We start from the raw sequence: 26,421 nt of genomic DNA on the forward strand, positions 1-26,421 counted from the left end.
TTCTTGCACCTCTGATGCCCACAAATGTTAAATAAAATTGAAATAAACTTGAAGGCAGGTCCATAATGGAGCTCAGCCTTAGCACAAATACATCCCTGTTAGGAGACCTTGCAGTTTGGGTGAATTAGACTGAGACGTTTACACACAGTTTCTGGATTTCTACAGCTTTATTCATGCAGGAACAGAATTCTCTTGGCAAAAACGATTTACAGGATGAGTAGAGATAAAAAGAGAGAGAAATAGCAGGCATCTTTTCAGGAGAGAACAACAAAAGGTTCAGCTTTTACAGGTGGAGTTAACTTAGAAAAAGACTACGAGCAAATGCTGGCTTGCTTGCTACACAAACAGTGCTCTTGTGTGGTTTAAAGTAGTACGTGCATTACCTAGAGGTTCAGGAGAAGGAAGTTTATTTGCTTTCCCCCAACAATCCCATCTAGCACTACCCACTAATGTGGACAGGACACACCAAGATAGATTTTGGAGACATAAACCTGGAAGTGCTTTTGTATTGATGAGACACACTAATGTGCTCATCAATACAGTGACTCACATGTGCCCTAGTGAGGACAAAACCATGGTCACTATTGTACATGGTGACACAGAACATTAACTTCTTGTTTTCATTTAGTCCAGTTCTTCCATCCACCTCTGGAAATAATAATAATAATAATAATAATAATAATAATAATAATAATAATAATAATAATATTTATACCCCACCCATCTGGCTGGGCTTCCCCAGCCACTCTGGGTGGCTTCCAAAAGAATATTAAAATACATCAAACATTAAAAGCTTCCCTAAACAGGGCTGCCTTCAGATGTCTTCTAAAAGCCTGGTAGTTGTTGTTCTCTTTGACATCTGGTGGGAGGGTGTTCCACAGGGAAGGCGCCACTACCGAGAAGGCCCTCTGCCTGGTTCCCTGTAACTTGGCTTCTCACAGTGATGGAACCGCCCGAAGGCCCTTGGTGCTGGACCTCAGTGTCCGGGTAGAACGATGTACAAGTATTTAGTACAGGAAGGGAGCATGCAGATGATGGAAGCCTGCGAAGTTTTTTATTTAAAGTATTGAGCGGTCCCCTTTTAAGGGGCAGTTCCTAAAACAGGAGTGATCATATCCTCAAGCATTTCAAAAAAACGATGTCAAAAAGAAGAGAGTAAATATCCCGTTGTGTATAGTAGCTGGCCTTTTTACACTGATTCACAGCTTAAACATACTCCTGGAACAAGTTATAGACATCCATAAAATTACTGTAATTAGCTGGGATAACATCTCCGTTATACCAATGTTAAATTCTCTTTCAAACTGACTTGTCAGTTCAGTTTGCATAAACTTATTTGAACTCATGGTTCAGTTCACAAACCAAAGTGCACCAGGTGTTCTTGTCAACAACTGTTGCCGCTCTGTGTGTTTTGAGTCAATCTCCTGTCAGTGCAAATCACAGAAGTTCAGCCCATTCTAGCCACAGCTGGGACACTTTATGGCTGCTCTGCATAGAGAGGCCTACTCAGTTCACCAGAGTTCAGATTGCATAAACCGTTTCTTTGCCAGAGCAATTGGTGAGGCAGTAAAGCTTCTGCCTTACAAGCACATGGTCCCAGGTTCAAGACCCGTTATCTCTTGGCAGGAGCCTGAAGAGCCCTGTGACCCGGGATAAGCCAGCTTCTTACATTCCTGTGTCAGGGCAAGGCACCATGATCTGATTATTATAAAGGCAGTACAGGGGTACCTCGGGTTAGGTACGTAATTCGTTCTGGAGGTCCGTTCTTAACCTGTAGGGACGCAGGGGTACACATACCCCTAAACATTTTGTGAATCTAACGGGAGAAGAAACTAAATATATATATATATATATATATATGCTTTCGTAGATTTTCACGGGTACAGGAATGCAGGTTTTGGTGTCTTCGGGTGTCTTCCCGTGTAAGAGTCGGGGTGTCTGTGCGACGTTTCGACGAGGTCTCACTCGTCATCTTCAGGCTGGTGCTTTCGGCTCTGTTCCAGTAACAAGAAGCCGAAAGCACCAGCCTGAAGATGACGAGTGAGACCTCGTCGAAACGTTGCACAGACACCCCGACTCTTACACGGGAAGACACCCGAAGACACCAAAACCTGCATTCCTGTACCCGTGAAAATCTACGAAAGCATATATATATATATATGCAGGTTTTGGTGTCTTCGGGTGTCTTCCCGTGTAAGAGTCGGGGTGTCTGTGCGACGTTTCGACGAGGTCTCACTCGTCATCTTCAGGCTGGTGCTTTCGGCTTCTTGTTACTGGAACAGAGCTATATATATATAAAATTTCTTCTCAGCATGGTGAATCGGCAGTTCTGTTGCTACCCCTGATGGCAGCCTTTGGTCCATTTACTGCATTTATTTTTCCCAATTTGAACCATAAAATGGTGATTTTCTTGAGTCAAAATGAGAGTACACCTACACTATACTGAACAGAAATCGCACGGCGGTGGCGAGATGCCCCATTAGGTAAAGTGGTACCTCAGGTTAAGAACAGTTTCAGGTTAAGAACGGACCTCTAGAACAACATATGAAGAGGTGAAAGAATCTGTTTACGACTGGTTACATTACTTTCAGATCAATGAAATGTTTTAAAAAGATTGCGTGGACAGGCGGAGTCCCCAGATCCCGAGCGGTCCCCCCCGTCATGTGTAATAACGACTCAAGACAACGTGCTATGGGATTAAATTGGCCACAACTTTATTAAATTTCAAATGTGGGTAGACCTTGGCTCAGTCATTGGGCGTTCTCCCTCCCCAGTCCCCAGCTGGGGACCTAGGGAGCTTCAGGGTTATCCAGTGTGTGGGGGGGGGGGAATGGGCCGGCTCTGGAGAACATATGTTCAAGCAGAGATAGCCACCCCCGTTACGCCGCCGCAGGGGAGAGCAATGACGACCTTTCAGCGTACGGTCAAAGCCTCCCTTCAGAAACCCCTTTAACGGGGAACCCTGGTATCGCCGCCGCAAAGAGGAAGATGGACTAAAGGATTCCGCCCAAGGCCTGATACCGCCAAAGTTGTGACGTTTTGCTACGGGAAAGGCGAAACCTGCCAATGCAGGGAAATTCCTTTCCGGCCCTTTAACAGCGACCTTATCGTAGCAGCGCCCGCATACCTGTGAAGAAAAGTTAACCTGCAAAACCTATGAAGAAAAGTTAATCTGCAAAGGAAGACATTAACTGAGGGTGGGTAGGGTGGGAGAAGCTCTGGAGCCAAGTGAGGATTCCCAGGTAAGATCCTCCCTCTATTGTGTGGGCAGGTAATCCCTCCCCTACCTGGCCTGGTCTCCTTGGCAACGCTTCCCCCAGGTGGGATTGGACAACTGACTGAGGTAGGCGGGGACCTCCAGGTATCCCACCTGAGGGAAGGCAAAGCCAAGCCTATGCTGATGGGGCCGCTCCAGATCCAGGGCTGCGCGCGTCCACGCAAAGGGCGCCCCCCGTTTTAAGCGGGGAGCGGTCATTGTAAAATGTGTGGTATGAAGGTAAAGAATCAAAATTCCAAGTGGAGGTATTGAATAATGAGTATAAAAATCTGTATAAAATGTATAAAATGTTGCTGGAGTGGCATACAAAAGATGAAGAAGTAAAAGCAGTAATGATACATTGGGCAAGAGACTTTGGTTATAATATACAGTATGATGATTGGATGAAATTATGGAATGAAAGGTTACAATTCACGGCATGTACTGCGTTGAAAGAAAATGTAATGAAAATGGTTTACAGATGGTATATAACGCCAGTTAAACTGGCTAAAATGTATAAAACATGCAATAAGTGTTGGAAATGTAAAGAAAAAGAAGGTACTTTCTATCATATGTGGCGGGAGTGTAAAAGGGTGAAAGACTTCTGGGAAATGATATACAATGAATTGAAAAAGATGTTGAAATATACATTTGTTAAAAAAACCAGAGGCCTTTCTATTAGGAATGGTAGGAAACAAAATTAATAAGAGAGACTGTAAACTGTTTCAATATGCAGTGACTGCCGCAAGGATACTTCTGGCCCAAAGATGGAAACAGGAAGAAATTCCAACAGTGGAAGAATGGAGAAGGAAATTGACTGAATATGCAGAATTGGACAAATTGACTGGGAAGATTCGATATCAGAAAGACCAAAAGTTTATCAAGGACTGGGGGAAATTTACTGAATATCTGAAAAATATATGTGATGTACAGACAACGCTTGTTGGTTTTGAAGAGACTCTGTGAGATAGTAAGAAATACTGCAAAAAAGAGAGTAAGAGGAAAAGGAGTTGGGAAAGGCAATATTATGTTTAGAAATGCGTTAACAAATAGAAAGATTGACAGAGAAATTGAGGGAAGTCAAAAATTGAAGAAAGAGTGCAAAATAATTTGTTGACTGTATAAAATTTGTTTGGAAAATGAATAATTTTTTTTTTAAAAAAAAAGAACGGACCTCCAGAACGAATTAAGTACTTAACCCGAGGTACCACTGTATATTGAATTCTTCCCTGCTTTGCACCATAAGGTCCCATGGCAGGTTACAGCAATCTAAAATATCAATATTAAGCAGTGTAGTGTAGGTGTACTCTCATTTTTACTCAAGAAAATCACCATTGTATAGTTCAAATCGGGAAAAATAAATGCAGTAAATGGACCAAAGGCTGCCATCAGGGGTAGCAACAGAACTGCCACTTCACTACGCTGAGAAGAAATTAAATATTTTGATTTTTTTAGTTTCTTCTCCCGTTAGATTCACAAAATGTTTAGGGGTATGCGTACCCCTGCGTCCCTCCAGAAAAAAGCACTGTACAGTGGTACCTTGGGTTACAGACACTTCAGGTTACAGACTCCGCTAACCCAGAAATATTACCTCGAGTTAAGAACTTTGCTTCAGGATGAGAACAGAAATCATGCTCCGACGACCAGGCAACAGTAGGAGGCCCCATTAGCTAAAGTGATGCTTCAGTTTAGGAACAGTTTCAGGTTAAGAACAGACCTCCAGAACGAATTAAGTACTTAACCTGAGGTACCACTGTACATTATTAATAATATTAATACTATGTTGTTGCCACCCATTCTGCATCTGAGGAAGTATGCCCTAGCAAATCTTACTCCCTTTACAAATAAATACAGTTAAGTCTTTAAATTGCCACAGACTTCCTCCTATTTTTATATACAACTTAGATAAAAAGAAGCAATGGCAAACTGCTTAAAAGTGTGGGCATGGGAGTGGGTTTTCGCCAGCTAATATAAGCTTGTTCAGTGGGGCAGTTTGAGACAAAATACTACACTTTAATCCTGTGTGGATGTGGTCTATAAATGTCTGTAAATTCTGGATTGCTTGCATTGTTACATCATAAGCAGCAGGTCATCCTTAGATTAGATGTGTCAGGGGAATCGATAGTGAAAGTACAGGTTTGCCACTGATCATACAAACAAATACAAATGCTGTGGGTTGGGGAGGGGAAGAGGATTACGGGCAATTGGGGCTAGGGAGGAATACAGAGGTTTGGGGGCATGTGAGGAAGGGGGAGGATGCATAGAGGAGGTAGGGAGACGGGGCTGTTGGATTTTGTTGTAAAATCCCAAAAATAAATAACAAAAAGTTGTTTGCATTGCTAATTAAAAGGTTGCGTTTCTGCTGTCTGGATTGTGGCATCTGAATATAGACTGCATTTTTAATCAAGGCATATATTGGCTTATATCTTGATCAGGTTCCTAAATTAAATGGGCTTAGATTTTCAAAAGTATTCATTCCAGGCAGACCAGCTGCTTAAGAAAACACTGACAGTGTTTTCCTCCCAGACAAAGGGCCCCCCCTTGATTTATAGCAGAAAACAATTCTCAAAGTCGTAAAAGCTGGAATTACAGACTGAGTGAGGACACTGACCCTACATGTTACAGAAGATAAAAAGGGCAGAGACCAAACATAATAAAACCGTTAAACTTGAGCCACAGGACAAAAGGCCAAGGGCACATGGGAAAAGGGGAAGAGGCTTTTTCTCCTATTTTATTTTGAGGCTGTAAACTGTTTCTTCCTTTTTACTTTGAGGAAGTTTATCCTTTTAAAAGGCTACCTATGTTATGTATTAAATATATTGTCTTAAATGTAATTATGCAAAGGATTTAAGAAATGCTAGATTTCATATAGTTGCATTTAGCCCCCCTTGTCAGACAAGAGACGCCAAACAAGCCCTCATGACAGATGGTTGTCAGACCTTTGTTTAAAGACCTCCAAAAGGAGATATTTCATTGATGATGCATGAGAATATGAACCCAAGGTCTCTGACATCTGTCCAAGATAAAATTTTAAAATTATTAACCATCTGTTTTGGAGGGCAAGGAGGGCAAGAGGTGAGCTGGTAATTAAGATTCCTTGTTGAGACACATGTAAGATATATTACTACTTATTTGTCATTTATAGATGTAACAATATATAGCTCTTTGTGTTCCATATAAGGACAGGAGGATATGGGTGTATCTCTTAGAATTAATTATAGCAATCAGCCAATAGGAAATCCAACCAGGCTGATTGAACAGAGGCAGCCACAGGAGGAGCAAAGGGGGCTGGATTAAGGGAATATAAGTGCTGGCCATAATGGCAGGAGGCCAGGCCAGAGCTTGGTAACCATATACCACTGTGCCTCTTATTTATTTGTCTGACAAATAAATTATTATTTTAATTTCTCTGTTGCTGCGTTGAATATTTCATTCCAGCTAAGCGTTAACCACAAGCAGGGTGCTACAGGATGTCATTTGCTAAAACCAAATGTGTTTTAAAAATTGAACCTATACAGCAGAAATACACACCACTGTGTTCAATGGTGCTTACTTCCAGCCATGCACAGAACTGCAGTCATGTGCCATAAATTTAATCGTGTGATTTTATTAGTAATTTGTTGTGAATGTCTGTGTTTTTAAGGTGGAGGGGTTTTTTAAAGCAACGTGTTAGAAAAGCAAGATATTTAAATCCCGGTGGCCTGACTCTGGGTTTAATTATGGAGCTGTCACTGATGCACTACACAGTTAGGAATAGCCCTCAAATGTTGCTGGGAACTGCAAATGGGGAGGAGAGCACTGTAGCGCTCAGTGGCTCCTTGAGGGCTTCTCATAGGCATCTGGTTGGCCACAGGGAGAGCAGGATGCTGGACTAGATAGGCCTCTGACCTGCTCCAGCAGAGTTCTCTTATGTTCTCTCTCCCAGGGCAGGTGAGACTGCCAGAATCTTCTGAGAGCGGATGTCAGGGGTTCAGGAGCAGAGACGCAGAGAAGGGAGGAAGCAGAGAGCGAGGGGGAGGAATCCGAAGGGAAAATGAGTGATGATGACGACCCGAGATCTCCAAGCCTAAGCAGTGAGTCAGAGGACTCCCAAAAGGGAGCCCCAGTGAGCAGAGCAAGGGGGGGATCCGGGGGGACACCCCAGGAGGAAGGGAACAGAGGAGATTCAGAGAGCAGCAGCTGGAAGTCGGGACCCACGCTCATAACTGAGGGCGGCAGCAGCTGGAAGTCGGGACCCACGCTCAAGACTGAGAGCAGCAGGGAGGAAGGTAGCCAGGCATCGGGTTCCGGAGGCTGTCAGCAGGAGGGAGGGCACGAGTCAGGGGTGGTCACGCCCTCCTCAGAGAGCGAGGCAACGGTTAAGAGGAAAGTAGAGAGTTGGGCGCGCGCGCCAAGTTCAAATGCAGCGGAAGCTGGAGCAGTAAGCAGCCCGGAGAGTGAGCCAGGTCCCAAAGCCCGCCGCAAGGAGGCAGAAGGATCAGGGGGGTCAGCGTCAGAGGAGAGTAGAAGGGAGGAGGCCCAGGGGGGCAGAAGGACCCAGAGACGTAGGGAGAGGCGAAGGAGGTGGAGCAAGGCTAGGGTATTAAGCTGGTGTGCAAGAGGCGGGGACTCAGACGGGTCTTCGCCGACCTAGGGCAGAAGGTGTAGAGCTGCACGCTGCAGTTCGGAAATGAAACCTGTAACTTAATAAAGACTCTTATAAAGTGAACGCTGGCGGACTTGGTCCTATGTGAGCTGGGACTGGGTGGCAGCTCTGACAGTAAGGCCCGTCCCACAAAAGCTTCGGACACCTGATATCTCGCAGCGGAGAGAGAGGCAGCTGGAGGAGGGGATCGGTGTTTGGGAGCAAGCTCACGACGGTTAGCAGAAATGACGGAAGCAGAGACAGTTGCAGCGCTGCAACAGGCAGTTACCCAATTGAACGCGGAGGTACTGGCATCCAAGAAGAGGGAGGAGGATGCGGCAGCCGCCTACAGAGATCTCCACGCCAGGTTTGAAGCATGGGTTAAACACGGGCAGCCAGGACCCAGACCGGAGGGGGTTGGGTTGGCACGGAGAGCAGGAGGGCTTGTGGCTCACTTCGATGGGAATTTACAACAGTACCCCAATTTTCGAGCAGACGTAATGTGCGCACTGCAACTGCTGGCAAAAGACTTTAGAGATGAGGAAGAGAAAGTGGGGTTCATACTATCCCATTTGCATGGGGATGCTAAAGCGTGGCTACGCAATTTGTGGAGGGATAAAGATCCGGCGCTTCAGAATGCAGATGCCTTTATCAAAGCGATGGATGCGTGTTTTTTGTCTACTATTGATGTGGATCTTGCCCGACGGGAGATTCATGGACTAAAACAAGGGAGGGCAAGCGTCCGGCAGTACCACGCCCGCTTTTTTGCGCTGGTCAGTGCCTTAGAGTGGGACCGGGATTCGCCCCCTGTCAGAGACCTGTTCTGGGAGGGTCTAAGCTCTGCGGTCAAGGATGAGATTGCAAGGGGGGAGAGGCCCCGAAGCACGCAGGAGGTGGTCCAAAGGGCGCTGACTGTGGGGGTGAGGCTGGAAGAACGTCCATGGTGCAGAGATGAAGGACGTGGAGGGCGCGAAGCAGCGAGAAGTTTCTCTTTCATTCCAAGAGAAGCAGCGCGTGCGCAATCCACACCTCCGCCTGGAGGGGGAGGGGAACCGATGGAGGTTGGAGGTGCAAGGGCTCAGTCAGCAGCCAGAGCCCAAGCACCGACAGCAGTGAAAGCGAAGCCTCCTAGAGGGAACAGGAAGTGTTACATCTGCGAGGATCCAGGCCATTTGGCGAAAGAGTGTCCCCGGAGGCTCCACAAGCACACTGCAGCCTCAGCAATGGTGACTGCAGCAACGCAGCAAGGAGAACCACAGCAGGGAAACGACGATGTCTGGCTGGAGACAGAGGCACTGGGGCCCAGCCAGACGCATCAGTGAAGCAGTCCCCAGCGATCTTGCAACCCACGGACCCCCTCCCACCCAAACCAGTAGTGCAGCTCACAGCATCTCTCCAGCTACCCGATGGCGTCACTATCGAAGTGCCGCTTTCTGTGGATTCTGGAAGCAACGCAGACTTTATAGCGCAGGATTTTGTGGAGCAGCACGCTATACAGCTACTGCCTGCCACTCTGCCCCTGCAAGTCGTCACAGTGGATGGCGGAGAGTTGCTAGGGGGGCAGGTGGTGAAGCAAACGCCACCGATGGTGATGCGCCTTGGCAACCACAGGGAAGTCATCAGTTTTAATGTCACCCAACTGTCGGACACGCCCATTGTGTTGGGCATGAGTTGGCTGGACAGGCACAGTCCGACACTGGCTTGGTACCAGAGACAGCTGATCTTCGGCTCCTCTTATTGCGCAGAACACTGCATCCTGCCCAGACAGGAGGGAGAGGAGGAGGAATCACAACTGCAGTTGGGAACGTTGCAAGCAGTCCCCCACAAATACGCAGACTTTCTGGAGGTCTTCTGCGAGAAAGAGGCTGACAAGCTACCACCGCACAGGCAATATGACTGCAAGATTGACCTCCTACCAGGGGCGACGCTGCCGAAAGGGAAGCTGTATTCCATGTCTGAGGACGAATTACAGGAACTCAAACAGTTCATAGATCACAATTTGCAGCGCGGTTTCATCCGGGAGTCCAGGGCAGTAGGGGGCAGTCCTGTTTTCTTCGTGAAGAAGAAAGACACGCCCCAAAAAAGACTGGTGGTGGATTTTCGCCTCTTAAACAAGATGACCAAGCCTTCTGATTTCCCCATGCCCAGGATTGACGACCTACTAGCGACGGTGCGCAAGGGACGCGTGTTCACCAAGTTGGACCTGCGAGGTGCGTACAATCTCATCCGCATGAGGGAGGGCGATGAGTGGAAGACAGCCATGTTCACGCCTCTGGGCACCTACGAATACAGAGTGATGCCGTTTGGATTGCAAAACGGTTCTCACTGTTTCCAAGCTTTCATGCATCATGTGTTGGCGGGACTCCTTTACAAGAAGTGCGTCTGCTTTCTGGATGACATCCTGATATTCTCCGAATCGCAGCAAGCCCATGACCAAGATGTTCGGGAGGTGCTGAAGAGGCTGCAGCAGCATAGACTGTACGCCAAACTGGAGAAGTGCCAGTTCGACACGACGGAGGTGGATTTCTTGGGTTACAAGTTGTCGGACAAGGGGCTAGCCATGGACAGCGCCAAGGTTCGTGCGGTGTTGGATTGGAAGAGCCCGCGCAACCGGAAGGAGGTCCAGCGGTTTGTCGGCTTCGCCAACTTCTATCGCAAGTTTATCAAGGGGTTCGCGATGCAGACGGCGGCCATTACGGACACGCTAAGCTCCAAGAAAAAGAAATTCATCTGGACGGAGCAGGCGGAGCAGTCCTTTCAAGCACTCAAGCGTCTCTTCGCGTCGGAAGAGCAACTGCTGCATATCGACCCCAGCAGACCGATGCGGGTAGAGACAGACGCGTCCGATAGAGCAGTGGGAGCTGTCCTGCTGCAAAGGGACCCACAGGGGGTCTGGAGGCCGGGAGCGTTCTACTCCAGAAAGCTCAGCAAGTCGGAGCGGAACTACACCATCTGGGACAGGGAGTTGCTGGCCATTCATGCAGCTTTCAAGGCGTGGAGGCACTTCCTGATCGGCGCCAAGCACACGGTGCAGGTCTGCACGGATCACAAGAATCTGGAGCACTGGCGCACGGCTCAGTTCCTGAACCAGAGGCAGATACGTTGGGCGGAGTTCTTTGCTGACTTCAATTTCCGAATAGAGTACGTCCCAGGCGACACCAACGTCATGGCGGATGCACTGTCCCGCAAACCGCAATACCTCGAAGAGGCGACGCCAGCGGCAGCCATGCACATCTTCGCGCCAACAGCGTGGGCGTGCGCTTCAGCCACAGTAGACCTGGATGCGGTGCGGCGGGCGTTGCAGGACGACTCCTTCGCGCAGGCGAAGATGGCAGAGGTGCACAAGGGCACGGCGAAGGGCGACGAGTTCCAGATACGAGACGGCTTGCTCTTACGTAAAGGGGCCATCTACGTGCCGGGAGACGAACTTCGCGCCAGGGTACTGCAGCAGCTGCACGACGCACCCACGGCCGGGCACTTTGGCACGGAAAAAACGGTGGAATTAGTCGCAAGGGACTTTTGGTGGCCCAGACTGAGAGGGGAAGTCGCGGACTACGTTGCGAGGTGCGACACCTGCCAGAGGGCCAAACCGGTGCACAAACCACCGGCGGGACTGCTGGAACCGCTGCAAACGCCGTTTGAACCGTGGGAGAGGGTGGCCCTGGACTTTGTTACGGATCTACCCAGCTCGAGAGGCAAGACAGCTGTACTAGTGGTGGTGGACTTGTTCACCAAGATGGCACATTTCATTCCGTGTGCGAAGGTGGCCACGGCGGAACAAACCGCCAAACTGTTCATAGATCACGTGTTCAAAGTGCATGGTCTGCCGCGGTCTATCCTGTCCGACCGCGGGCGCCAGTTCGTCTCGAATTTCTGGCAGAAGCTGATGAGTTTTCTAAATGTCAAGGTCGATCTGGCATCAGCAAGACACCCGCAGACCAACGGGCAAGCAGAGAGGGTCAATGCCATCATGCAGCAGTACCTGAGATGCTATGCCAATCAACAACCTGCGACCTGGGTGGATTACCTGCCGCTCGCCGAGTTCGCTTACAACAACACGAAGCACGTGTCCACAGGGGTGACGCCGTTCTTCGCCAACAATGGGAGGAATCCCAGAACCTTCCCGGGACGGGAGAGAGTGGGGGACGGAGAACCACAGACGGCGGACGCGTTCGCGTCAGAGTTGCAGGCGGTACACGATCAACTCAGACGGCAGCTGGAGCTAGCTAAGCACGCCTACAAGGTGCAAGCTGACAAGCACAGGCGGGTTGGCGAAGAGATCCAAGTGGGAGACTGGGTCTGGTTGGCAGCCCACGCAGTGCCGACCAGGTCACTAGCCAAGAAGAAGTTGGGGCACAAGCAAATTGGTCCGTACCAAGTCGAAGCACAGATCAACCCGGTAGCCTTCCGACTGGTGCTGCCGGAGGGTTCCAGAATGCATCCGGTGTTCCACAGGTCGGTGCTCACTCCCTACAAGGCACCTCACAGATTCCAGGAGCCAGGGACGGCACCGAGTCCGTTCCGGGAGCGGACGGAGACGCGAGGGGTGACGCAGCAAGACCCCATCAACGAGGTCACGGAGATTTTGGACTCCAGATGGGGGGAAGAGGGAGTCGAATACCTCCTAGCCAGAGAGGGCACCCGGGCCAGCGCCAATAGCTGGGTGCCAGACTACGCTTTGGAGGAACCCCTGCTCAAGGACGAGTTTCATGCCCTTTTCCCACACAGACCCATGCCAGCGAGCTTCTTCGACGACTGGCTGTTCACGCCCACACTTTCTTCCAGCACGTTCCATGGATTCGACTCGGACGGGGAACCCGCGCTGAGCACCCGTTCCCCAGAAGGATCGCCAGCGGGTTCGGCGTCAGACACCTCGTATTGGTGGGACGATCGACCGGAGGAGCAATGGCGCCGGAAGTGGCTGGAGATGCCAGGTCGAGCGACCGACGCAGAGACTGACATGGACGTGTTCGGGGAGGACCTTGGGTTCGAGCACGGCGGTACAGAGATGGAAGCGGAACAGGTCAACGTCGGCGACCGCGAGGAGGAAGACTCGGAGGTCTTCAGTTGGCGGCCAACCACGGGGAGCGAACTGTATCCGGCATTCCCTCCCGTGATGATGGAGCACCCAGCACCCACACCTGAAAGCGGGGAGGGGGGAAGGGGGGGCTTCGAGGGGGGGATGGATGTCAGGGGTTCAGGAGCAGAGACGCAGAGAAGGGAGGAAGCAGAGAGCGAGGGGGAGGAATCCGAAGGGAAAATGAGTGATGATGACGACCCGAGATCTCCAAGCCTAAGCAGTGAGTCAGAGGACTCCCAAAAGGGAGCCCCAGTGAGCAGAGCAAGGGGGGGATCCGGGGGGACACCCCAGGAGGAAGGGAACAGAGGAGATTCAGAGAGTAGCAGCTGGAAGTCGGGACCCACGCTCATAACTGAGGGCGGCAGCAGCTGGAAGTCGGGACCCACGCTCAAGACTGAGAGCAGCAGGGAGGAAGGTAGCCAGGCATCGGGTTCCGGAGGCTGTCAGCAGGAGGGAGGGCACGAGTCAGGGGTGGTCACGCCCTCCTCAGAGAGCGAGGCAACGGTTAAGAGGAAAGTAGAGAGTTGGGCGCGCGCGCCAAGTTCAAATGCAGCGGAAGCTGGAGCAGTAAGCAGCCCGGAGAGTGAGCCAGGTCCCAAAGCCCGCCGCAAGGAGGCAGAAGGATCAGGGGGGTCAGCGTCAGAGGAGAGTAGAAGGGAGGAGGCCCAGGGGGGCAGAAGGACCCAGAGACGTAGGGAGAGGCGAAGGAGGTGGAGCAAGGCTAGGGTATTAAGCTGGTGTGCAAGAGGCGGGGACTCAGACGGGTCTTCGCCGACCTAGGGCAGAAGGTGTAGAGCTGCACGCTGCAGTTCGGAAATGAAACCTGTAACTTAATAAAGACTCTTATAAAGTGAACGCTGGCGGACTTGGTCCTATGTGAGCTGGGACTGGGTGGCAGCTCTGACAGCAGCCATTCAAACCTCCCTAAAAAGCAACCTACTGCGCATGCTCCTGCAGCTAGTTCTTGGAAGAGAAGGGGGAACAATAATTGCCACACCTTCCTCTAGTAAATGAAGGTGTGCTGGATTGCTACTAATACAATGACTGGCAGTAGCTTGGGTTACATTAGAAACAAAGGCTAAGCTCCGAAGTGCATAAGCAATGCCTGGTAGAAACTAGAAGGAGCTTAGGATGTCCGGGGGTGAAGGTATCCGTGGTCTGCAAAGCAACTCTTTCCTCCTGAAGCCTTGCAGAGTCAGAATAAATTATGCAAAGCAAATGTAGTTTACTGCATTAGGAATCCTTTGAATTTTACTGTACACAGCTGCAGTAATGTTTGGTTGTGAAGCTGTTTATAAATCTGCATATAAAATAAAATTGCTATACTTGCATAATCTTTACAAGTGACAGCATTCACTTTGTCATAGTATTCTTTATTTAGCTCTGGGGGGGTGAAGTACGGTACATCTATAAAGCTATTGCATTTCACAAACAGGTAAAAAAATACATACATCTGGATGTGCTCTTATTCTCCAGAAGAAGTGGAGCAGTGGTTTTCTATGCTAGTGAAACCATCACAATTCTCCAAACTGTGGTTTGGAGAAGACCTTCAGGAGTTTCAAAGCTGACAGAGGACAAGCATTTCAAGCCCCGAATTCTTCTCCAGCTTGAATTAAAATGCAAATCAGAGACAAGTTCATTCCTCTTGCCCCTTCATTCAGTGCAATGGAGAAACATTACTTCACTACTTTGAATAGGAGCATAATTGAGAGGGTGCAGGAACCAAAAACAAAAATTCTGAAGACAGAAGAGGAAGACCATTCTTCCTTGGTTAACTTCATAGGTGGACTTCCCCTCACCAATTTTGCCCATGCTGCCTCTGAATTTGTACTAGGGAAACATTTTTCTGTTACACTGAATGGGAGCAGGGTTGAAGAAAGGCTGAGAGGAAAGAAATTTTGACAATTCTTTGAAAGTGTTCCCTCTCCAACTCCTCCTGGAGATTTTCAGTCCTCCCTTGGAGAATATTCAGTGAAATGACTGTGGCAATCACACAGGGTTCCCGGACGTTTGACGATCTATTGATCCCTGCGCCACCACTGTGCTCGCTTCCCCGCCCACCAACCCGTTACTCTTGGGTACACACTGAGTCCAGACAGTTGTTAAAATTAAATCAAATAAACAAGTTTATTTTGTAAGCATTAACAAATATGGTTTCTCAGTTAATTTTCTTGTCAGTTTCTTAATCTTAGTTTCTTTACCGGCCTATACCTTTCTAATACCTTCTAACTGATTATCCCAACTGTTTAACTGACTCATCTTAACTGATTCTCTCACGTTCTCACATCAAACTAGCCCAACCCACAGACTTATCCTCCCTCTCCCTTCTCTAACTCTCAACTGACTTCTTAACAACTCTAACACTAACTCTAACTTCCTCCCCTGGGTTCCTATAGGTTAGTCATTTTACAATTAGTTAACCCTTTCCTTATGAACCCAGTATGATGTCACACACTTAGGAGGGCAAACGCCACAATGACCTTCCTTATTTTGCCACCCACAAAGTAAGTGGAGAATTTGAGGGAGGGCTATTTTCTCAGTTCTAGATTTTTAAATACAGTGATAGCCTCAGTTGGGCTCAGGAGAAAAAAAATAGTTTTCTTATCCTGGAAGATCTTGGATGATTTCCAAGTTCATACAAGGTAAGCTTGGAAGATCTGGCCCATCTATGCTCTGTGCCTATCTTGAAGATATGCTTCCTAGGACTAGTAGATTTCTGGATCCAACTTAGTTCATTTCCCATACTTACTCAGAAGTTCAGTTGCATCCAGTATTGCTATCTGTTCTTTAGAACATGGTTACCCTTAAAGGAATTATTGGCAAACATTTGTAAATGTCAAGTCTCAAGGATGTTCTACTAGTTGAAAGGGGTAAAGATTTTAAAAGCTATTGATTTCTGCAGCACCCTCCAAAGACTTTCCTTCTTAGCTCAGGCTGAAAGTGAAAGACATTTTGTTCTAGCACCGGGAAACTCCAAACTGAGTTTATTGGAATATCTTTCCAAATAAAATTGTCTGCCTGTGCTTTATTATTAGCATTGACATACCTGCCAATCTCAGTGTACAGATCTATAGAAGGGTTACCAAAAAAGCTTATGTTGTCACTCAGTTAAACAACTTTGCTGTATCTTGGGTAGGACATGCAAGGGAATCAAAAGGTCATCTCAGACAGGGGCCTTGACCCACCCAGCTTCTACAGCCTGCAGCACTTCAACCCACCAAGTCAAGGTTGGAGATTTTGCTGCTGGACTGCAGCTCCCATTATCTCCAGCCACCTAGCCAATGAAATTCGGATTATGGGAGTTGTTCCAACTGAGCCCTCATGGCAAGAATGGGGAACCTGCAGCCCTTCAGATATTCCTGGACTCCAGCCCCCATCTGCCGCAGCCAACATCAGGGGTGATGGGCGCAAGACTCCAACCACCATTGAGGGTCACCATTTCCTCAGTGGTTGACTCAGTTCCTTCCACTCTGATTGGCTTCATTTAGCCCAAAGAGTAACAAGACTCAGTGGCTAAAAAGCTTACATCTTGGCAGATTTTGCCCATCACACATATACAGTGGTGGAGGAAGTGGGTACAGTCTGCCCCGGATGTCATCATTGAGGGGTGTGTGACAAAATGAGTTTTTAAAAAATTGGGCTCATGAAATTTTTTGGAGTGACATGGTGGCTTAGGCACCTGCAAGTTTCACACTGCAATGTGGGATCTGTGTCTGCCTACTGCCTCTCCCACAGACGCCCTACAGCTGAGGAGGAGGCGGCGGAGAGGCTCCAAGCATTGGAGAGGCTTGCCCCACCCCCATGGGTTGCTCAACACACCCCAGGCTGCAGGACATGCCCCCGCACCAGTCACTCCAGCGGCTAGCTATGCCGCTGCACACATATGCATATGAAGGGGCAAGAAAGATAAGAATGGGATTTTTGTGTGTGACTAATTTCTAAATCCTGCTATTTGTCCTTTGCAATAATGTCTTCAACGTGAAATAGTCTCTAGCATGATCCCCAAAGTAACAGTTCAACAGTCAGGTAAGAAGATAGGGCTCCACACGTGAGGAGATATTGTGTTATGGGTTTTTTGAACAAAGATTTGCCGGGCTGCGGCATTTCCACATGTGCAGTCCTCCTGAGGCAGGCTTTTCAGCGAGGGACAATGCAGAGCTGATAGGGCCGAGGGAAGTTGCCTATGCTGCTCAACACCGGTGTGAGATCGATGTCTTTGGGGTCAATGATGGACTTCAGAGTGAAGTTCTGTAATATGGTGGTCAAGAACAAGAAGATCTCCATACGGGCCAGACCTTCCCCCACACATATCCGCTTCCCTGCAAAGGAAACCCAAAGTGTAAGATGCACAACAAAGGTGCTACTCCAGAACAGCTCCTGGGAAAGTCACTCTTTCCACCATTTCTTTTGCTTCAGCTGGCAGGAGTTCTGATGGACCCAGAAGCCTCTGCCCCTCCCTCACAAACTGGGAGCCCTTCCAGTTTAGGCTGCAGGAGGAAGGAGGTTCCCCCTCATTGCCCCGACACCAGCCGATTCGGGAGATGGGAAAGACCTGAGCTGGCCAAGACTGCAGCCAACTGAGGAAGCAGAGATCTTACCTGCTGAGAAAGGCATGAAATAGTCGCTCTTCCTGAAGGTGCCATCTTGGTGCAAGAAATGTCCTGGGTCAAATTCTTTGGGGTTTGGAAATTCTTTGCTGTCATGTAGCACAGACGTCAGAATAGGATATATGGTAGTGCCCTGCAGAGAGTGCAAAGAAATGGGCTGGATGGCCATGACACCCAACGAAAGCATAAAATTGACTCTCACAAAGGAATGGTGTGGGAAGGCACTAACAGGAAGGAAGGTACTTTGTTGACACAGAGAAGAATGGAGCAGCTTCAGAAGACAATAGGGTGTTTAAAATGAAGTCCAGGCCTGAAGATGCCCAGCTACACTTTAGGAGTTGGGCTAAAGTACTTCCCTTGCCTTGATGTATGGAAGTGAGAGCTGGACCATAAAGAAGGCTGATCGCCGAAGAATTGATGCTTTTGAATTATGGTGCTGGAGGAGACTCTTGAGAGTCCCATGGACTGCAAGAAGATCAAATGCATCCATTCTTAAGGAAATCAGCCCTGAGTGGTCACTGGAAGGACAGATTGTGAAGCTAAGGCTCCAATACTTTGGCCACCTCATGAGAAGAGAAGACTCTCTGGAAAAGACCCTGATGTTGGGAAAGATGGAGGGCACAAGGAGGAGGGGATGACAGAGGACGAGATGGTTGGATGGTGTTCTCGAAGCCACAAACATGAGTCTGACTAAACTGCGGGAGGCAGTGGAAGACAGGAGTGCCTGGCATGATGTGGTCCATGGGGTCACAAAGAGTCGGACACACAACTAACCGACTAAAAAACAACACTTCCCTTGCTTGTAGATAAGAAGAGAAGAAAAGCTCTGCTGGATCAGTCCAGTGGCCCCATCTGGTCCAGCATCCTGTTTTCATGGTGTCCAACCAAATGCCCATGGGAATCCCTTCAACATAATCTAAACAAGACAGCACTCTCAATTCCTGTGGTTTCCACCCACTGGTATTCAGAAGCATGCTGCCTTTCACCATAGAGGTAGAATATAGCCATCATGGCTAGCAGCCGACTATTACTACTTAGAGCCTTGAAAAGAGCTGACCTTTGGAATGACATATTGTCTGAACGGTGTGTCTTTGAGTACTGCATGAGGGACGCTCAGTGGGAGGAGAGAGATGAACCTCTGGATCTCATGGATGACAGCATCTGTGTAAGGCATTGCCCCACGATCTGCCATGCAAGGACTTCGTGATCGGCCAATAACTCGGTCAATTTCTTCATGCACTTTCTCTGCAATGGGAAGAATGAGGTTCAACACCAGTGCAGGAAACATCATAGAAGCAATTGAAATTCCATGGGAGTGCCTGCCAGCCCCTGCACATTTTGGGAGCTTTCAATGTTTTCTGATGCCAACTTTCTCTTGACTCATCACATTAACTCAGACAAATTATTGTAGCTCACCTTCAGTAATCCATCCGTAAACAGGGAAACATAGTATAACTGCAATTAGGTAAAGGTAAAGGTACCCCTGCCCGAACGGGCCAGTCTTGACAGACTCTGGGGTTTGTGCGCCCATCTCACATCTATTGGCCGGGGGCCAGCGCTGTCCGCAGACACTTCCGGGTCACGTGGCCAGCGTGACAACGCTGCTCTGGCGAGCCAGAGCCGCACACGGAACGCCGTTTACCTTCCCGCTGGTAAGCGGTACCTATTTATCTACTTGCACCCGGGGGTGCTTTCGAACTGCTAGGTGGGCAGGCGCTGGGACCGAGCAGCGGGAGCGCACCCCGCCGCGGGGATTCGAACCGCCGACCTTTCGATCGGCAAGCCCTAGGCGCTGAGGCTTTAGCCCACAACGCCACCCGCGTCCCCATAACTGCAATTATTTATATATTAATTCAATTTCTATCCAAAAGGAGCCCAGAGGGACAAAAGCCTCCTCTTTAGGGAAGTTTTAGGAGCAAGTAATGGTCCAGCTTAGAGGGATTCCTATTGGAGGCACTGTCCTGCAGTGATTCTGATCCTACCTGAGGGCCTTTTGACCCCTGGCCCTTGTGGTTGTGCCTTTGTGGGCTACCCTTCAGGCTGGCACAGAAAGTTCAGCTGGTGCAGGATGTGATGCCTTTGTCTAAAGGATCTGCACTGGCTGCCAGTACACTACTGAGCCAAATTCAAGTTGTTACTGTTTGTATATAAAATCCTGGGGTTTGCAATATGGTCAGCTATAAGAGCTGATTCAAACTTCTGTTTTTGCTGGGATTTCTAGGCATGAGTCTGAGCATTTTGTCCACACACACACCCCCACTGTTGTCTCCAGGAAAGCTTTCTGTTTACTCCTGATGTCAGTCAGCAATGGTTAACATTCAGCAATGAGCAGTGGGTTTTCCTGGGGAAAGTGGCAGAACAACAACCTCTTGGACCTGTGATACATAAATCTGGGAAAGAACTAGAATAATAAGTACTAATAACACATCTGTTTTACCTTGTATCTCTGGGTATTTGAGGAGGATCATGAACCCGTATCGTAATGTGGTGCTGGTGGTCTCTGTTCCAGCTGCAAACAAGTCAACTGTGCTTATGGCCAAGTTTTCAATGGTGAAATGGGAGGCACTATTACCTTTTTCCTGCCGAAACACACAACAGAGTCAGTGGAGTCAACTCAATTGTTCTGAGTACAACATAACAAGAATTTAGCAGCGCCACTGGGACCAGCTCCCTTCCCAAGACACATCTTATCTCAAGTCTTTTTATAGCTCGTTCCTCTGGACATTCCTTGCCCAGAGGGCTAATCATTAGAAAGAACTTCCCACTTACTGTAGGAACAAGTCAGCAATGGGAAATGAATCTACTCCAATGGGGTGTGGGCAGGAATCTCTTTCCTTGGCATTCCCCACAAGAAGCTGGATGGTAGTCTGCTGGTTGGGAAGCTTCAGGAGTGGCAGGAGAACCCACTTGGAGAGTTCTGTGAGTTTTCATGATTACCTGATCCATTTTCATAAGGAAGCAGTCGATAAAATCCCGAGGTGAGCTGGGGTCCAGAGTGGGCTTGTGTTCTTCAACCTCCTCCAAAACAAACTCTCTGAGTGCCAAGTTGTTTTTCAGCACTTTATGGTGGGGTCCAGGGATGCATTTCATCAAAGAAGGAAAGATGTTGTAGAGCTAGAAGAAACACCACAAGAGACCCATTGGCACCAACCTCAGTCAGGGTTTGTCCACACTCAGGCTTCAGTATAATGTTGGCCACTGTTGCCTTGTGTGCATTTCAACTCTGTGGTCCACACACCAGCATTTTCACTGCCAATGCCTCGAAAATCTGTGGAGATGTTCCCCATCTGCATTACTGGGTGGTGCTTCATTGATTGTACTGCATTGTATTGTCTTCCGTTCCCCTCAATTAGTGTTTGCCACCCTCTGCCTAGTGGTTGTAGAGGTCATATGCAGATTTTTATTTTTAAATTTCACCTATGTGTACCTTTACAAATATCTGAGAAATCATGTAACAATCCCCCACCTGCGCTGCCAAAACTGCTCAAGCTTTACTTCCTGCTCCACTGGGCTGCTGTTAAGTCAAACCTTGGTTACCAGACCCAGGTATTGGCATTGTATGCACCGACCTTGACTGGAACTCCAAATTAAAAACATAAGAATGTATGAAAAGACTATTGAATCAGGCCAGTGGCCCATCCTGCTGTCACAGTGGCTAACCAGTTACCCATGGCAAGCCTGCAACTAGGACATTAACAGAAATATTAAGAGGCAGAGGCGGTATGGGTCATGAGAAGCCTGGAAGAAAGAATTTAAATAGCAGGAAAATTTAGACTTTGTGGAAAAGGGCCTTTAAAAAGATGTCACCTACCTGTCCCCAAGAAGAGCTAAAAACCTGAAAGTTTTCATTCATTAAGCTCATCATGGATAGGAACTTCTTGTCATTATAATTGTATCGTTTCCCAAAGACAATTGCACAAATGACATTGGAGAGAGCACAACTGAGCGAGTAGGTTGGATCCAAGGGCTTCTCTGGAAGGATAACAAAAAAATAAGTATAGAACCCCACTACAGGTTTTAGGCAATAATCTAATCTGGAATTTCTGAGCTGCCATTTCCTGGCTCCTGGCCTCAGTGGTCAGACAGGGAGCTGCCTTTCTCACAACAATTCTGGAGGCATGGGCATCTTCAGTGGCTATGAGTGGTTTCTTCCAAGGACTTTCCAAGGTGCTTTCTTCCAGCTTCAGCCAATATATCCTTAGATAGGAAAGAGTGACCACAGTGGTGCAGGCCTTGGTGAAGTCTAGACTAAAACTAGGGAATCTAATGCACTTCAGATGCTGCTAGACTCTAACTTCTGGACCACTGTTGACTGTTGGGGCTGAAAGCAGCTGGAATTCAACAATATCTGCGGAGCACTCTTGCAGTTGATAGAGAAGCAGCAGCCGGGCTTTAGTTGGAACTGGTCTGTGTCAGCATATTACACCCCTGCTGAAAGCTATGCATTGTTTGCCAGTACATTGACAAGGTATGTTCAGTGCATTACTGGTGTGTATGAAGCTCTCAGTGACCTAGGACCAGGTGACTTAAGGACCACCTTGTCCCACACACACTGCTCAGATCACTATGACCATCAGGAGAAGCCTTCCAAATTGCCACACACTCATCACATGTTTGTTTCATATCAATGCAGATATATCTATTATATCTATTAAAACTTTGAGCACAATGGCACCTGTGCTTTGGAATGTGGTTCCTATTGAAACCAGCTAGAATTTTGGCATTTCATCACCTGATGAAAATGTTTGTATTTCACTTTTTTAGGCAATTTATTTGATACTGTGTTGGTCACTAGTTCTGTGTTTTACGATTTTAATTTTTTTAATAATTTCCTTGTACCCACCATGCTATTTCTTTATGAGTTGGTGGTTAATAATCTGTTGTAATGTACCCCAGAATCTGTTGTGATGTTTAAGGGGGTCTGCTTGAAAAGCCTATGTCGATGAAGGGCAGTGGCTACCCACCCTGCGTGTCCCGGAACTTTTCTAGCAGGAACTGTGCTTCCTCCTGGATCCTCTCCTCAATACTTTTCTTTCCCATGCCAAAGTTGCGCAGGGTGGTAAGGGCAAAGCGTCGGAGCTGCTTCCACACCTCCCCATTGCTGAATACAATTCCTGGAAAGCAGAAGAGGAAATGGGCATAAAGGAGATGGATGGACTGAAAGGGAGAGCAGAAGAAGCAGGTTGGAAGAGCAGGAGGCTCTTATTCTTGGCTCCAGACCACCTGGAGACTTGGTACTTTGGTGCCTCCTTATTCCATAATCAGTAGCTGGCCAGTCTTCTGATACTTGCCCTTACTGTAAAATACATGTGTTTAATGTGCATAAAATGCTATGTTAGTGTGTGTGTTTTGTATGAAGCGTAGTGGAGGTTTGCATTTGCAGAATGTCCATTTTTGAAGCTAAAGCTTAAAAAGAGGTTTCAATGTTTTGATATTTATGTTAACTGATAATTCATCTCTTGGAGCCTGGGTCTCTCTCTGAAGCTGCCAGTATAATGAAGAAGCAATAGTTCTTGGACTATATTAACCAGAAAGAACTTAAAGAAAACTGGACTACATTGCTAGTTGTATAAGTGCAAAGTGTTGATTTGTATTTATTTATTTATTTATTTATTTGGTAACAAATTTAAAGATAGCTTGCAGTAACTTTGAAACTCTTTCTTGGTGTGGAGAGCTTATTGATTCACAAGATCCAGGCCAGGGAATTCTGCTCACATAACTCTCACACTTACTGCCCACACCAGAATTACCCCAGACCATTATATTTAAAGGCTAGAGACTCATTCAATCCTGCTTTAATTTTTGGTGCTTGTTCTAGACCAGAGGCGGAGCTAGCTGCTTCGGCACCTGGAGCGGCCTGCGTGGGTAGGGGTAAGCACCCTTGGGTGTAAGGTAGCGCGCGGCGGCGGGCAGCTTCCGGGGGGAGCCGGCGGCAACGCACATCCCAGGGGGGGCTCCACCTGTGGCAATATCACTCGCCTCAGGGATTGCACCCAGGGCGGCCAGCACCCACCACACCCACCTTTGTCCGCTACAGCCCTAGATATTGCTTAAGTACTTTTATGAGATGGCTCATTTCTCTCTTAAATGGCAATGGCCAATATATAGCTCTGCCATTAAAAGGCTGATAATTATCTATTGCTACAATCCAGTGGGAACATTAATTAGCAAAGTTTATCTCAAGATGCAATGATTTGTTTTTGAAACCTTTTTTGCTTTATTTTAATGAATAGAGGGATTTTCCTGTGTCCCCCCCCCTCCACTGGTCAACCAGCATAAAATACCTAATCCCTTGTTGACATCATCAGCTAATGGCAGGCGTCCCCTGGCAGCAAATTCATCTCCACGGTCAATCAGTGCTTCTTTCACTGCATCATAGCCATGCAGCACCACAACCCGTTCTGTTCCAAAATACATTGTGAACACAGAGCCATACTTCTCACTAAACTGGAAAAAAGATAGAGAAGGACACACATCTAGGTGGGTTTGCAGATTAGGAGAGAGTCATATAGCTGATGTAGAGCCCCGCTGCCCCCAGACTCACTATGGGCATCTGAACCACATGACTCTTAATAACATACAGAAGAGTTCTGCAGCTAGATCAGACCAAAGGCCAACTAGTCCACGACTGTTATCACAGTGGCCAACACAGTTCTTCTGGGAAGCTCAAAAACAAGACCAGAGTGCAATTGCACGCTCCCCTCCTGCAGGTCCCTGGAACTGGTGGAGGTTCAGCATCATCGCTAGCAGCTATGGGTAGCTTTATCTTCAATGAATTTTGTCTGAACATTTCTTTTAAATCATCCAAGTTGGAGGCTATCATCGCTACTTCTTTGGGAGTGAATTCCACAGTTTCAATATGCACTGTATGAAGAACTACTATCTTGCGTGTGTTGTAAATCTTCCAACATTCAGTTTTAACTGAAGGCTCCAAGTTTCAGCTTTACAGACCCTTCATGTGTCCCTATTTTCCAGGGACATCCCTGATTTAGAGAAGCCATCCCAGTCTGATCACAGAATGTCCCCCCTTTTCCTTAGGATGTCCTTATTTTTACTGGAGAAATGTTGGAGGGTATAGAGTTATCCGCCCCCCCTCTGAAGGCAATCCTGAATAGGGAAGTGGTTTTTTGTTTAACTTTTAATGTTTTATTATGTTTTTATATATGTTGGAAGCTGCCCAAAGTGGCAGGGGCAACCCAGTAAGGTGTGTGGGCTATAAATAGTAAAATTATCATTATGGAATGGGATGTCCCTATTTTCATTGGAGAAATGTTGGAGGGTATGGCATTATGAGAGGGGGGTAAAAGTGTTTTCCCGTCTGCTTTCTCTATACCATGAATATGATTATACTGCTCTGTTATGTCCCCCTCACACTCATTTTTCTAAGGGAATTCTTACAGTATCTTCCCACCGAGCACATTCTGGGGAAAATGAAGTAGCAGCTTTTCAAAATACAAGAAGACTATGAACTCCTCACTGTCCAGCAGAGGCTAAAAATGTTCAGAGGGCAAAAATGCCCAAACCATCCATGTGTGGAGGGAGAATTGGACCCGTCCCTGCCCCCTGTCTCTAATATAGTATGAAAATTGCACTATTGCTTTTTAAAGTTTAAATAAAAAAATTCCTTCCAGTAGCACCTTAAAGACCAACTAAGTTAGTTATTGGTATGAGCTTTCGTGTGCATGCACACTTCTTCAGATACCTTTTTTAAGTTCGTTACTCAGAAGGGGGCTTTATGGCTTTTATTTTAAGCATAAAGCAATAAAATGACAATAAAATAACCCCCTTTCTGTAGTTGTGGGACCTGCTCAAAGTCCACCTCTTTTCTGTGGAGCCTTTGCGACAGGTCCCTGCTCCCCATCCCTGCCGATGTAGCCATGTGCAAGTCCATGCCACTGAAATCACAGCGATTCTGCTATTCTTTTCTTATGGTCTGGATGCCTCCCCTCCCTCTTTTGCCTCTCCTCTGTCAAAGTGCAGAGTCTGTTGCCTTATACTCTGCAAATGTGCCCTGCACACAGATGGTACCATCTCTAAATAAACAAACTGACAATGGATTGTCCCCTTCCAAAAGAGCCAGATGGAAAGAGGCTTGCAAACAGGTAACGGTCATCAACAGACAGCTGTTGAGGAAGGTCTCATCTTTGGCTTACCTCCTGGAGAACCTGGGCCAGGTTGTTGGTCTTCAGCTGCAGAGCGTTCCCTACGATGGGCAGTGGAGGTGGGCCAGGTGGCAGCTGCTTTGCATTCTCTGGCGTCCTGCTCCTGACTGCAAGGAAAACAAGGCAAGAGATACATATGATCATCAAAATGGTCACTGTCCCTAGAGGCTCCATGGCACCAGCTAACAGTGACTGAAATGACTCTAGACGAATTAATTTGCTTTCCAGTTTTATATACTCTGAGGAGGTCACAAAGACATGTGGAATTCTAGGTTTCTCTGAGTAAATGAGATTAGCCATTAAGTAGATCAGGTTGTATAATCAAGAAATGAACTTCTCTGAACTTCAGTCTATCGTTTTTCTTCATTGATTAGTAAGGCAATGATAACGGCATTACTGTGCACAAGGTCTGTGATGTAAGACAACCGGGGGTTCAGGTTTTTTTCTGCCATACATTGTAATGTAGCCTTGAGGCAAGTGGTTCTGCTTCTAAGGTGCTTTCAGGACCAGGTTCCTGCATGAGAGCTTCTTGTATACTCTGAGTGCTTGGCTGGAGGTTTCTTGCACCGCAGATGCCCACAAATGTGAAATAAAATTGAAATAAAATTGAAGGCATGTCCATAATGGAACTCAGCCGTAGCACAAATACATCCCTGTCTTGGCAGGATGAGTAGCCTTGTGGCAAATGGTTC

General features: G+C 47.6%; 1 protein-coding gene and 1 long non-coding RNA gene across 2 annotated transcripts in view; one reads left to right on the forward strand and one right to left on the reverse strand.

Moving 5' to 3' along the window:
• The window catches only part of LOC309538996, a 48,766-nt gene that overhangs the window by 332 nt on the left and 22,013 nt on the right, over positions 1–26,421 (forward strand). The window lies entirely within an intron of this gene.
• On the reverse strand, positions 15,060–25,942 carry LOC309538192 (cytochrome P450 2C19-like). Its single transcript, XM_082233526.1, has 9 exons — positions 25,721–25,942; positions 23,852–24,014; positions 22,532–22,681; positions 21,379–21,539; positions 20,505–20,681; positions 20,005–20,146; positions 18,625–18,812; positions 17,559–17,700; positions 15,060–17,279 (listed from the first exon to the last, which is right to left on the reverse strand). Exons 1-9 carry the CDS (start codon positions 25,901–25,903, stop codon positions 17,098–17,100), a joined length of 1,488 nt encoding a protein of 495 aa, XP_082089652.1. The 5' UTR covers positions 25,904–25,942; the 3' UTR covers positions 15,060–17,097.

Source organism: Podarcis vaucheri, assembly GCF_965113315.1.
Source record: "Podarcis vaucheri genome assembly, chromosome: 1".
NCBI lineage: Eukaryota > Metazoa > Chordata > Lepidosauria > Squamata > Lacertidae > Podarcis > Podarcis vaucheri.

What these genes read in the sequence shown, in the direction of transcription:
- LOC309538192 (XM_082233526.1), bottom strand. Translation starts at nt 25,903, where the DNA reads ATGGAGCCTCTAGGGACAGTGACCATTTTGATGATCATATGTATCTCT. An exon ending in TTAGCTCTTCTTGGGGACAG is followed by an intron (nt 20,682 to 21,378) that starts GTAGGTGACATC and finishes TGTTTCTTCTAG; the next exon opens with CTCTACAACATCTTTCCTTC. An exon ending in TTTCATGCCTTTCTCAGCAG is followed by an intron (nt 17,280 to 17,558) that starts GTAAGATCTCTG and finishes TTTCCTTTGCAG; the next exon opens with GGAAGCGGATATGTGTGGGG.